Consider the following 14,150-nt stretch of genomic DNA (forward strand, 5'->3'; position numbering starts at 1 on the left):
TGTCCCTGGTAAATACAATAAATAATGGGACATCCAATAAAATGAACAAAATCTGTTTTCTGCAGGTGTTTGGAAACATCAAGCTGAATGATGAGAGTCACATCAATCAACACAACAACTTTAAGACCTTTTTCAGTGCGCTGATGCTGCTCTTCAGGTGGGCTTGTAAAAGAAACACCCCGCAAGCTTAATTTTCAACTATTTTAATCCTCTTTCATTTCAAGAAAACGGATCTTAATTATTTTTTTTTGTGTTTTAAACACCAGGAGTGCGACAGGGGAGTCCTGGCAGGAGATTATGCTTTCATGTCTGTCTGGTCGGGAGTGTGAACCGGACACCTCCATCTCACCCCTCACTACATCTCCAGACCACGAGGGAGGCTGTGGGACGGACTTTGCTTACTGTTACTTTGTCTCATTCATCTTCTTCAGCTCGTTCCTGGTCAGGGCTCCACCAAAATAACACTCGGTTTATATAATTGCCAAACACTCTGCTGTCTTTGCACACTGCTTTTTCTTCTTTATGTCCCTTTTTTTATTTAAAGATGCTGAATCTGTTTGTGGCTGTGATCATGGATAACTTTGAGTACCTGACGCGAGACTCCTCAATCCTGGGTCCCCATCACCTGGACGAGTTTGTTCGCATCTGGGGGGAGTACGATCGCCTGGCATGGTGAGACTCGATCTTATTGCTGCTGCATTTTCACTTGATCAACATTCATGTTCCATCTTTATCCAGCAGAGGGCTGTCAAAGCATGTGAAACACATGTTTCAGTGCATTGAGCTGTCATTGAGAAATTCAAGTCCAAAAGAAACAGCAAGTTCTCTGTGCTGACGTGTTTGCTAGAAATAGAAAACAATCTGAAATGCCACACAACAAGTACAAGACCTCTGTGTTAGATCTGAGTTTTATGCCACTTTTCATTAACCTCTCCACCTTCTGCTTCTGTTTCTCCGTGCCTTCTCCTCACTTATCACGCTGAAGTGGTCGTATCCACTACACTGCCATGTATGAGATGTTAACACACATGTCACCACCCCTGGGCCTGGGCAAAAAATGTCCTGCTAAGATCGCCTACAAGGTACTGTACACATTACCTCTTTTCTTCTAAACACAAAAGGGCTACATTAAAGGAAATCTCAAGAGAAATCCTCTCTGGAAAGAGCAATACGCATTGTAAATAAGGGAACATGCCAACAGACGAGGGTAACAAAACTTAATTCAAAACTTTGTTATTTATGTTTAAAGAGAAAATCTTATTATTGCCTGATTTACAAACAGCTGATCACAAACTGTGGAACTATCCGGGGAATCATTTCAAATGTTGTGTAACTATTATTACATTTAGGGAAATGTATAGAGACAAAAATCATTTAGTGTGGTATCGTGTGCAGGAACAATAAATAAATGAATGAATCTCCTTCTGTCTTCTTCTCTCCGTCCCTCGTTGTCTCTCAGAGGTTGGTGTTGATGAACATGCCGGTGGATGAGGACATGAGCGTCCACTTCACCTCCACTCTGATGTCGCTCATCCGCACAGCTTTGGACATCAAAATAGCGAGAGGTCAGAGGCACTAGTTAGCGTGTCATGGTTTGTGATATGGCATCTAGGGGTTCAAATAACAATTATTTTCATCATTGTTTATTAGCAGATTATTTTTTTGATAATATATTTGGCCTATAAAAGGAAAATATTCAAGATGACGTTAAATTGCTTTTTTTGTACGATCAACAAGCCAAAATTAAAACATGTTCAGTTTGCTGTCAAATAAGACAAACAAATGCAGCAAATCTTCACAATTGAGAAAGTTATTAGTTATTTATTTAATAGATATTAATTAGTTGATAAGTAGTTTAAAGTTAGGTGTGTTAGTTAGTTAACAGCTAGGTTGTAGTTACCTAATAGGTAGTTAATAGTTAGTTAGTTAGTTAGTAGTAGTTTGTTTGTTAATAATTCATTATTATTATTATAATGAATAATAATTAATTTAACTAATGGCTAGAAACGCATCATTTTCAAATGTGAAGTTTGGGTTCACGTGTCACAACATAAAGTGAAATGTTTGTTTGCATGACATCAATTAACTGATGGATTAATCGACTGATCCTTCAGCTTTATTCAAACCCTTAATGTAACATATTCTATTCACCAAAGTGGCTGAATGTGGATTTTTGTCACAGGGGGTGAGGACCGAATCGCTCTGGATAGTGAACTACAAAAGGAGATCAGCATCATTTGGCCTTATCTACCCCAGAAGAACTTGGACCTACTGGTACCTATCAACAAAGGTCTGGCTCTAACTATGGAGGAGATACTCAATGTAATGCTGAGACACCAGCAGTAACAGTTAATGTAGCGTGTCTGCCCTCACAGATACGGACATGACAGTGGGAAAGATCTACGCTTCGATGATGATAATGGACTACTTCAAACAGAACAAAGCCAAGAAGCTCAGGCAACAACTTGAAGCTCAGGTCAGCTCTGCATGCTGCCATCAACTTCCTCGCCCTGTTTTACAATTACATATTCAAAGAGAAGAGATATGCATATCGATTTTGAACAAGAGGGAGGAGAAAAACAAAAAAATGTTACCTCACAGCACAGTTTCAGACAGCCATGTCTATCAGCTATCACATGGGGATCTGTTATGATTTCCTCTTACAGGACTATGGCACACAGTTAAGGTATAACTTGTTCAGTTACAAGGAGAAACAAAACACCCTCACAATCATCGGCTACATTTCTTGAACTCCAAGATGTTAATAAAAAAAGAAGCAAAACATAGAAAGAAAAAATGCATGGGGGAAAAAAACATCCACTGTTTGTGTTTTATACCAGTAGCATCAAACTGTATAACTCCTCCCCCTTTTGCAGGAAGGACATGTGACACAGCCGACCAATAACATCAATACCATGTGCAATACTACTTTTTATTACTTTTTTAATATCATTGCCAATATTACTCTCTATTTCTATTTTAGTTTATATATTTTACTACATTTATCTTAATCTATTGTATTTTGCACTGGTATTACTTCTTAGAACACTTTATACTTTCTACTCTCATGTCTTCGGGATTAATACAGTTCTATCTCTTGAATGTGGGCCTGAACAACGTGAAAATGAAATTGGAATGAAGCCCCTCTCCACCTTTATTTGATTTGTTGTGTTTTCACATTTCAGAAGAGTAGCTTAATGTTCAAGCGTCTGGATGCCTCTACGCTCCCCGAGGACATTCTGTCCAACACCCAGACGCTGCCTATAATGGCCCACAGCGCTGGCTCGGCACTGTGAGTGTGCGCACACCTGCATATTTGTTACATTTGTACTTTCTTCTCTTTTTATGTCTTTGTTTACTGTTTTTCTCTGTCACAATACAGGACCAGAGGAGGCTTGGTGGCTTTGAGCCCCATCTCACCTGAGGAACTGTTTCTGCAGCCCATAACCTCTGACACTGATGCTGATCAACAGCAGGATCTGGTAAGAAAGAAGACCAACAACCACGTCTTAGAGCAGTTGTTATCAACCTTGTTCTTAAACGTGTGACCCCTTAAACCAAAGCAGTGTTGACTTCTTACAGGTTGCTTATGTGTTGGGTTTGTGGCAAGTTAAATGAAACGGCAATTTTCCTTTTCTGATTGTTTCTTGAATAATTATTAGCGGTCAAGTTCGAAAAGTAAACATCCTTTTGAAAATCATAAAACATTTGTATTTCTACTTTCTTAACCTGTTATTCATTTCACAAGCCCTGAAGTGCAACACAACATCTGCGGCGTCAGAGTGTCACGTCAAGTGTCAGCCATAACACACAGCATTGTTATCCCTACACTGCATAGAAAACTAGAAGGGCACTCGGAGACACCATGAGTGAAAAAGAATGTGTCGCGAGCCGAAAACATAACCTCCTTGGATGTAACAATGGATATGTTTTGACATGCGTCGTATGCCACTGATGTGTGTTGCACTTTAAAGTCACCATGTGATCCCTTAGGTCGGTCTTGACCACCCCCAGGTTTGGAACCATTGTTTTTAAAGCAAAGATTTTCACTCTGAACAATTACAAAGCACAGCTTTTATTTAAGTGTTTATCCCCACGATAACAGTATAAAGATGTTTCAATTGATGCCATTGCTGCAACTTTTCTCCGTGTGCCTTGCCGAGCGTGGCATCCCTGCGCTTTGTACTCCTGTCTTTTAGTCCTGTGGAGGTTGGAATAGCAAAGGCAGATTGTCAAACTTGTTGTTTTTTGCTGTGTCTATACTGTCTGGTTTTACTGGTCTACATTGCCTGCTAGATGAATGATATGAAAGGATTCGGAAATACGCACATACAGTATTAGTGTTTGTTCTTGCAGAGGAATGTGTTCGGCCCCGAGACGGATGTCGTCTGGCTCTGTTTGTGTAGCTATTAAGACCTGAACGTGCATGACTGAATGTACTTCCAAACTGGAATATGGACTCCCATCTTTCACTGTGAACTGTTTTGTTTATTGTCTATTCCCGCTCGTCCTTGAAGTCAGTTTTCCTGTTGCTAGTTGTTAATCTATTCGTTTTTTGGCTGGAATGGCTTCTGATTGGATGCCGATGGTGATGTCTATGATAGATGACGCTTAGTCATGAAATGGCTTGTCTCCCCCTCCTCTCACCTGAACTGGACCTCCGTATTTAGAGCCAGTCCTGGCGGGGACGAGCCTGATTGGTGTCTCTCCTTGCCCTCCTCTCTTGTTTCTGTACTCACCTAGGTGGGCGAGTGCAGTAGAGGAATTGAAGCCCCACAGGAGCTTCCACTAGGGAGGGGTCTGTGTGTGCGGGCCACTTCCATGCCCCGTCTGGCTGTAGAGTCGCAGGTACACAAATCTTCCTTGACACGGCCTCCCTGCTGGATCTTGGGGACGTCACTGGTTGCATGGGCTCTAATGCCAAAGTGCCTTGCTCCTTGTGTGATGCCAAGAAGTTTAAATCAGTAGAGTTCTGGCTTGTCTTTCGCTACTTTGGGAGTCTGATTAAGGTTCAAAGAATTGTTCAAATTGGGTGTGATCTGTGAATATGTTCTTTCCTTGAGCTCTCTCATCTCCAGAGTAGAGAAACCTAAACCTACTAACAGCACTGTTTGCACTGACTAAAGCATGTTTTCTTTTTTTAAAAGCTCTCTGCAATGTTCTATGAATTTAATTACAGCGTTTAATGTCTTCTTTGTGTACTGTATGTACCTTATGTTTGTTTGTTTTCTTTGTGTTTTTTCACATACAAGGAGACGGAGGTTGCAAGCGGCTCGATGAAACGTTCAGCCTCCACTGTCGCAGATCAGCGGCTGAACGGTCTTTGGCAGGAGGAGAAAAGTCCTGAGAGACTTTATCGACCTCGACACAAAAGCTACAAGGCTGCTGGTTAGTCCTGCCCGCCTGTAATTGTCACCTCAGCTTGTGTGCATACAGTATGAAGCGTTTCTTTCTCCCACCATTTGCCAACATTGTGTTAAAATACGGGAAAGATCCAATTCCGGATCAAAATAAGGACACCCACTCTGGCCAGCTTCTTCTCTCTTCGTCTGTTATTTTATGTTGTGTCCTCTGATGAATGTCTTCCCTCTAGTTTCTCGGTCAGAGCGCTGGCATCAGGGCGACAGGGAGCGTGGCCGGTCTAAGGAGCGCTGTCACCTCCTCTCGGACACGTCTCGCTGTAACTCGGAGGAGAGAAGATTGCAGCCCTCACGATCCTCTAGTGGAGAGAGAGCACACCCCAAAGATAAACAGGTGAGTCAGAAAAGCTCTGTCCAACTAATTGATTCTATGTTTTCCTTTTATTAACAGTTTTACAGATAAATTCAATGCAAAAAACATATATTTGTTACGTAATTTTAAAATGTAACTGGGAAGTTGTGAGGTTTTCCAGTTTGGAGAATTAGCCTGCATGCTAACAACATAATAAACATTGCAATCTTGTAATTAGCTCCTCTAAGAGGACTATCATCTCCTGAGACGACGACTATGGAAATCAAATGACCATGTCCTGTCCTGTAAGAGACGGTCCATAAAGTCATTGTTTGTTCTTTTACTCTCGTTTCCAGGGAAACAGCTCGGACAGTCCGGTTCCCTCCACCTCAGAGTCCAGCACCCCCAGCGCCCGACGACCCGTATCAAAGGCCTGCTCTCGCCCTCACATCTCCTACTCCCCGCTACACCCATCTGTCGGCGAGGACGAGGATGAGCAAGGCAGCCCAGGGACCAAGAGGCGGGGCAAAGCCAAAAGGGAGACCAAGGAGAGGGGCGCAGACGAGAGGCGGAGCGAAGCAGAACCAGACCCGTCCCCACCTCGACGCTACCCCTCCGAGCCGTTCCTGGCCTCCCAAGAGGGCGAGCACAGCCCAGACCCCTCCGGCCCCATGGAGACGTTGACCTTCGAGGCGGCCATGGCCTGCAGTCTGGGACGCTCAAACACCGTCAGCTCGGCCCGCCCCCGCTTGCGGACTGGCTGGCAGGTCCCCAACGGACACTTTCGGAAGCGCTTGGCACAGACAACCTCTGTTGCGGGCTGTGATCCTCTCAGCGACACAGAGGAGGACGACAGGTGCTAGGGACAGGAGGCACAGCATGGGGGAGGAGGGGGAGTTAGAAGACTGTACGACAGTGTACAGAGTGAAGGTTAAAGTGACTCATTTTGCATCAGTGCTTCGAGGCCATGAGCCCTCTGGATGTTTGATAAAAATGTGAACCCAAAACAAAAAGAACAATACTTCCTGAAACTGTAGTTGCCAATTCACACAGAACACTGACAATACATAAGGTCTATTTCCTGACTTGTACTTGATGATAGAGAGTAATATTACATCTCAAATAGTTGTGGGATGCAGAAAATAAATGAATGGATCAAATTATGTCATTTGTGTCAATAGGTATTTTCATTTCTGAAGATGTTTCTAAACGATTCAGTGTTGCTCTTAACAGTATTTATCTGTGGGGTGTGTGAATATGTAACTACATTTTCCTATAAATTATTGTTTTGTAAATACATTGTGATCATCACACCATTGCCATTTATAAGACCAGATCAATACAACAAGCCATGACGAAGAGGCGATCTGATACTTTACCAGACAATGTGGATACTAATAAGTAACACTCAATAATGCTGGATTTTTTTACAGTATGAATGAATGTGCAGGGGAAAAGACTGCCTGATTTCCCTCGTCATTTTACTTTTTGGTATCGAACGTAATAGGTTGTGAGATATGAATACAGTTATAGAATAACATAGAAAAGATGCTTTATTGTTATTTCACCCTGCGTTATTGTTCAAGCATACCTCCCACAAACCTCAAACCTTTAAATTAAAAACAGTCTGTTATCTTATTATATATATTTTTTTTACCAGTCTACACCCTTTAAACGAGACTTTCCCAACAATTATATTTAACATTTGATTTTGAGAATTTGTGGCCGTGTAATTGTATCATGAACTGATATGAAAACAAAAGGATCATTCATCTTTTTTTCACCTTTTTTCTTCCTTGTGAATATTTTATGAACCATTGCAGACGATGACTGTAGAACCACTGTAGACACACCATGACACATTTGCTTCACAAATTAACATTACGCTATTACTTACTAATAATGTACAGAGGAATTATGCTGTTTGTAACATTAAGAGGAAAAAAAATAACAATAACTATCAGCTGATGAGCTTTTAAGGTAAAGGAATCTTTGGAAATGTTCATTTTAAGGTTTGTGTTTTTGTTTTAATTGCCTGAACAAGGCCAATTCTGTGAAACTCACGTAACCAAAAACATGGACATTTGTATCATAAGTTCCTGGAATGCAAATAATTTGTGGGTTTTTATGTGTACAATAGTTGTATATACAAAAATAAAGGTGTCCACAAGTTGCCACTGTTATTGGATATCATTTTTTATATTTGTTTTTATATAAAGCCTTGGAAAACCTTGATACATGTGACATTGAAGCCTTGAGCATTGCAATAACATTTCACACAGAAACCAGTTTAAGTTGAAAATTGACAGTTACGAATTCATTTAAATGTATTTTCTATTAACTATACGTTTAAGTTATTCATACTGATCACACCTTTGTTATTATGGTGGCATCTGAACTCGTAGTGTTGTACACACATGCATTGTCAAAACAGCTCTCTGCGATAATGGATTCTGTTGTAGATTTTATTTCTTTATGTATTTTTCAGATTACCTGACATGTTTTCATGTATATATTATACATTAAATAGTACATCTGTACTGGTGCATTCATGGTGGGTATGAAACCAGCTATCTTGGGAAGGTGTGACCAAAATATATTTCCATATTACATTTATCAAAACATTAGTGTTAAACAAAAAAGATTGAACGCACATTTAAGATTGAAAACACAAATGTGAAACGTAACTTCGTAGACATGTTTTTTAAAAGTTCCTACACACCTGTTTTCACTTATGACGCCTGATTAGACCGCTACATCTGCATGGGAGCAAACAGCCTGCGCTTGATAGTCTTTTTTCACAGACAACATTTTCACACTAGAAAATGCACAGGTGTTACTCATAACATTAACAATGGCTTTGTACTATTCAAGTGTCCCAGTAAACCACTGGACAGTGTGACAGTGAGCCAGCATGCAACAACACCAGGATCCTGAAACTGAAGCAGCTCCATGGAATTCAGCAAAGAAATAATAGTTATTATCTCTGTTAGTTTTGTTGCAGGTGTTAGGATTAAAAATTGCACCTTTATCTATCCAATATGGTTCATGTAGTTTAGTGACCAGTGGAGCTCCACAGACATCAACCTGAGGTCTAATCAGCCAGAATAAGTGAAAACACCTGTGTGGGTGTGCAAGGCCAAACGCTGTAAAGTCTCAAAGAAAAATAGTGAACATACTTAATGATGTATCTATGATTTATTTTGTAAAGGAAACATTTGTGTTCAATCATAACATTTACAGTAAGATCAATCTTGCAGGAGGGGCAAATTAAAATGTAATTTTCATTTACATTGATGAAAATGTTGCAATCATTTTACAACTGAAGAAAATATGAGGTATTGTTTTTTAAACAAAAGGTACAACTGCTATCCATATTAGTAAATCATGAAATCAAAACAATAATGGGGTATATGTTATACGTAATTATATACAATATATAATTGATTCTGCTGAGAGTGTAGTTGACACATACAACATGCAAGGGGTCAAAATATATAAATAGAAAGTAGGCTACTGTAACTTGTGTAAAAACATTAAATTGGGAGCACAATCTTACAGGTAAGAGCTTTTTGTTTTTTTCTAAAGTCATTGTCTTAATTTACAGCTCCATTTCTTTCTTGAAAACATGAACGTGGGGTTTAACTTTAACTAATTTTTATTTATGAATGTAAAACGATAATATGAGATTGATTGTCATAATTGAGAGGGGCGGGACTTCGGCTCCCTCGTAGACCCTACGTAAAAGAAATTCTATCCAATCACCGCGCAGAATCACACCCTTACGTCATAGCTAACGGACCGATAACATGTCTTCCGTTTGAAGAAAGAGCTAGCAAGGAAGCAAATTGTTTAATGTTACTCACGAAGTTCAAAGGCGGAAATGTCGCTACAGTGCAACACTCAAGCCGCTCAGTGTTACAGCCACAGCTACTGCTGAAGTAGATATTTTGTAGAAAGTGTTATTCTTACAACGGAATGAGCGATACTTATCGAGGAAGTCGACCAGCTGGCTAGCGAAAAAGTAGCTAGCTAGGCTGCTAGCTGTCGATAGCACGGGAGTTCTTTGTTTTGTTTTTCAGGTGGAGGTCCTTGTAAACATGAAGATAAACTAGTTTCCGTTAACATTTAACGTCAATGTAGGAGGTTTATAATCATGTACATGGTCATTTTAGCAGTGTGTAGTTGCACTGTAAGTTAATGGTTTCTGGGATATTAGACAAAACTAATATTAGCCACCGAGAGCAACTTTAGCAACAAAGAGCTGATTTTAACGTCGAGACGGGACTGGAGGCACGAAGAGATGGGCAACTGTCTCAAGTCTCCGACATCAGACGACATTTCTCTTCTTCATGAATCCCAGTCAGACAGGGCGAGTTTCGGTGACGGGGCAGACCCGGACCTGGAGCCCCCTCCGCCGTACCAGGTGAATGACTAGTAACACTTAACTTTCAGGGTATTACATTAAGAAAATAAAGTTTCTGGCATACTTAGCATAAGCGGTTATGCGAATAATGTTAGTTAAAAGCCTACATGTCCGTATGCAATAGGTAATGTTAATGAAAATATGCCTGTATCCCGTGTTTCACGCCTGTGGCCTTTTTCTACCTCTAGTCGGTAAACACCTGAGTAAACAAGTGTTTAGAGTATTTCTCATGAACTGGACTGTCAAGAATGTCCTCACCAGACAGCTGCTTTATTTTGTTTATCCCCTGCACAGGGGCACACTGGTTAGCTTTGTTTGCACAAAGTGAGCTGACACAGGAGAATTGTTTTTGTTTCATTTTTGGTGTTTCTTTTGTCTGTTACCAGGAGCAGGCTCACATGCCAATGTACCATCCCACGCCCAGTCAGGCCCGTCTGGCCACCCAGCTGACAGAGGAGGAGCAGATCCGCATAGCTCAGCGCATCGGCCTCATCCATCACCTCCCTAAGGGTGTTTATGATGGAGGGCAAGACGGCTCAGAGAAAAAGATCAGAGAGTAAGCATTTTGTATTTTTGCGATTGCTTACACAAAGGGAAGTTGCAGATCATTAGAGCTGAGCATGTTCTATTATTGTCAAAGTCTTAATTGAGGGAGTCATATATTGTACATCTAAAGCCAGGAAGTCCACTGTTCAATAGATTGAAGTCGATGAGTAATCGTGTTAAATAACTGATCACAACATTGACCAAAATAATCATGCTTATGATTTTTGCCGTAATCAAGCAATTCTATAAATAAGAGAATAGTTGTTGGTAAATTGAGTTAAATGTGCAATCACTTTTTGTCACTGAACTACATTAATTGATTAATCATTTCAGTCCTACAAACATGTAATACATCCTTAAGATGCAGTAAGAGACGGAAGTAAAGCTATATATAAATATTACTATAATCTTAAAAGTATGATGATTTGTAGTGTCACGTCACAATATCAGCTTAATACTGGTGTTTATTTACACTCTTTATTTAATTTATTTTCAGATGCGTGATCTGTATGCTTGACTTTCTATACGGAGACCCCATCCGGTTCCTGCCGTGTATGCACATCTACCACATGGACTGTATAGACGACTGGCTGATGAGATCCTTCACTTGCCCCTCCTGCATGGAGCCTGTGGATGCTGCCCTGCTCTCCACCTACGAGACCTAATTATTTTTTTTTCCCCTCCTTCCCCAAACTTGGATCAAACACGGTCCCTCCGGACTCAAACGCACCCAACCAATAACTGCCCTCTTATAGAGTGAAAGGAGCTATAAAAAAAAATGTCTTGGCTGTTTTCTTGCACTTGAAAAAAATCCAAATTTACTCACCTAATGTTGGCCTTCCATGCCCCCAGGTCTAAATAATAAGCTGGTCTTAAACATCAGTTACACAGGTTTGTGTGTGTGCGTGTGTGTGTGTGAGAGAGAGAGAGAGAGAGAGAGAGCTGTTGGATGACTGCATTTCCGCTTGAGCTGGACTCAGTGGTGTTTCTCCCCAAAATTCACCTTCATTCTTAGTAAGTGGTCATTAAAACTGATAATTAGGTTAACAGATTATTGAACACAATGCTACAAGGTGTTTCTAGAAATCTGTTGGCTTCAATTTTAAGTTTTCTGTTGACTTCCTCAACATATGGATCGATCTCCTGAACATGCTCTCGCATTAAAATGGCCCTACACTGGAGATATGGGAATACATGGCTGAAGTTTACACTGTTGGTGTTAGATGATAAAGAAGAAATCACTCGTGTTTGTCGGGAGTACAAAAACAATTATGCACACACTGAACAGAAATTACCCAAATTTAATAAGTACACTACGTTCACCTACAGGAGATCAAAGCTTAATGATATTCGGCCACTCCAAATGGCCAGACTTTAAAGAAGATGCTTTTGAGTTTAAGGGGAAATGACAATGTGTAATGTGAATGTTTCACCTGGCGGTGTGTAAAGTAGCTGGCAGCCAATGTAAAGGGCTCAGTTGTGCATGGGCAGGTGGATCAGTCAAAAAATTAGAAATGCTTGCACACACTTTTCATCTGATCCAGAGATTTGCACTTTACTTATAGGACAGTATCTAAACAATATATTAATATATGTACCTTATAACCTTGCACTATCGATACTTCATTCCTTTATTTCCTGAGATGCAAAAGTTGTATAACTAAAATGGTATTTTCAAAGCTGTCAGTAGTCACTTATCACATTGAAGTAAGCCTAAAGATGTATTTCATGAAATCTGTGATTCGGTAGTGTGAGCCTCCGCTTTGTTCTGCTTGACTTTTGATTCTTGTGTTTTTTGTGTGTAAGTGAAGGGACAGAGGCTTGCTCCAGTTTAAAGAAGAAGTTTGATATTTTGGGAAATACACTTAGCTGCTTTCTTATCACGAGTTAAATGAGAAGATATCAATCTGATTCTGTGTGTTTTGATTAGCTTAGCTTAGCATAAAGACCCTAAGCAGGGTAAAACAGCTGGAATGGCTCTGAAGCTCAAAAATACACCTACCAGCAGGGTTCAACTCCCTGTAGAACTATTTAAAGTATGGATTCAACAAGACATAACATGTTGACTAAGGAACTATAGAGTTGCTGGTAGGCCAACTCTTTAACTTTGGACAGAACCAGGCTAGCTGTTTCCCCCTGCTTCCAGTCTTTATGCTAAGCTAATTGCCTCCCTCGTCTAACTTCATACAGTACAGACATGAGAGCAGTACGAGTCTGCTCATCTCTTGGCAAGAACGCAAATAAGTATATTTCCCAAAATGTTGTGCTGTTCCTTCTTAAGATAGAAAGAAGGCTAAATTTGAGGTGAACTCGAAACTGTTACATTTTTTATCCACATTATTACAAAGTCATTCTTACATCACATTGATGTTTTATTACTTTAATTAGTGTTTCTTTGTTTCCATTTACTGTAGTAGTTACAATAATTTCCTTTTGAATTGTGGCATTGTTTGTTGAAAGTGTGGCTGTCTTTTATGTTACATGTATTTGATCTTTTTGTTACATATGTGTAAAGTCCACTTTGTACGTAGGATAGTAAGTGTATAACTTTTACACTGGTTTAAGCCCGACTGTGCAAACTTCTGTCCCAAATGAATTTTCAGAGTGTGAGAGACTTCTTTTATGGTGTGATAGGTACAACAGAGATATCAAGTTTTCCATTGAGCTTTTCCTTTGCTGTGTTTTTTCCATTTTACGTTTATTCTGAAAATGAATATTTCCTGTAATCTTGTTTTCTTTATTTTTGGAAGGCTAAAAAGCTGTCATGTAAAAAAAAAAAAACTTTACAAAATAAAGAGAAAAAACCATTTCGTATTTAATTACGAACATGCAGCCAGGCAAAGTGTACTAAATGCATGCAAAGGGGCCGATTTGTGGCCCTATGATTACTAAAATGAGAGATTACTAAATACACGATTGCAACATATTACTTTAAGCCTTTCGTTAATGTAATCCTAAAATCTGGCAGTGGAGTGTACAATGTGACTACGAAATCAGGGTTCTCTATTTGACTGATGTAGCAAGCACAAGCCATATTAGTAATGGTTGATGCTTTGCATCAGCGGGGGAGGGAACATGCGAGTCAAATTGAGTCTTTTGCATGTGATTCATAAACATCAGAGTGGAATTGTAATTAGAAAAACAAGATAAATCCTCCTCTGAAACTCCACACAATATCCATTCGAGTCAAACAGGTGCCTTGTTCATGTACATGAATCTTACATACAATGAAATGTGGGTTCATGACATTACAAGTCCCACACATCCATCGTTATGCACTTAAAAAAGAACAATGCATTGCCACATGCCCTTTCTCCGGATTAAGCAGTGACACAATCAGCTTTGCAGTGCTGCAAATTCTGCATCAGATTCAGACGACGTTGAGCAACGCAATAAAGACGGACATGGAAAGGTCACTTGTTCAAAGTGCAACCATAAGATTTTGTGTGGCAACATATTAAATCTC

General features: G+C 40.0%; 2 protein-coding genes across 2 annotated transcripts in view; both read left to right on the plus strand.

Moving 5' to 3' along the window:
* The window catches only part of cacna1eb (calcium channel, voltage-dependent, R type, alpha 1E subunit b), a 52,774-nt gene extending 44,874 nt beyond the window's left edge, over nucleotides 1–7,900 (plus strand). Inside the window, 13 exon segments of the mRNA XM_029453660.1 lie at nucleotides 66–157; nucleotides 267–441; nucleotides 545–672; nucleotides 986–1,082; nucleotides 1,460–1,565; nucleotides 2,183–2,290; nucleotides 2,376–2,476; nucleotides 3,186–3,292; nucleotides 3,383–3,482; nucleotides 4,744–4,848; nucleotides 5,253–5,388; nucleotides 5,594–5,754; nucleotides 6,069–7,900. Coding sequence (XP_029309520.1) covers nucleotides 66–157; nucleotides 267–441; nucleotides 545–672; nucleotides 986–1,082; nucleotides 1,460–1,565; nucleotides 2,183–2,290; nucleotides 2,376–2,476; nucleotides 3,186–3,292; nucleotides 3,383–3,482; nucleotides 4,744–4,848; nucleotides 5,253–5,388; nucleotides 5,594–5,754; nucleotides 6,069–6,575 — 1,923 coding nt within the window. The 3' untranslated portion in view covers nucleotides 6,576–7,900.
* A 1,598-nt stretch (nucleotides 7,901–9,498) lies between these two features.
* LOC115023009 (RING finger protein 11-like) lies at nucleotides 9,499–12,600 on the plus strand. The gene is made up of 3 exons (XM_029454148.1): nucleotides 9,499–10,138; nucleotides 10,525–10,694; nucleotides 11,181–12,600. The coding sequence occupies exons 1-3, from the start codon at nucleotides 10,016–10,018 to the stop codon at nucleotides 11,347–11,349; spliced, it is 462 nt and encodes a 153-aa protein (XP_029310008.1). The 5' UTR covers nucleotides 9,499–10,015; the 3' UTR covers nucleotides 11,350–12,600.
* The last annotated feature ends 1,550 nt before the right edge of the window (nucleotides 12,601–14,150 follow it).

The sequence above is a fragment of the Cottoperca gobio genome, chromosome 17, assembly GCF_900634415.1.
Source record: "Cottoperca gobio chromosome 17, fCotGob3.1, whole genome shotgun sequence".
Lineage (NCBI taxonomy): Eukaryota > Metazoa > Chordata > Actinopteri > Perciformes > Bovichtidae > Cottoperca > Cottoperca gobio.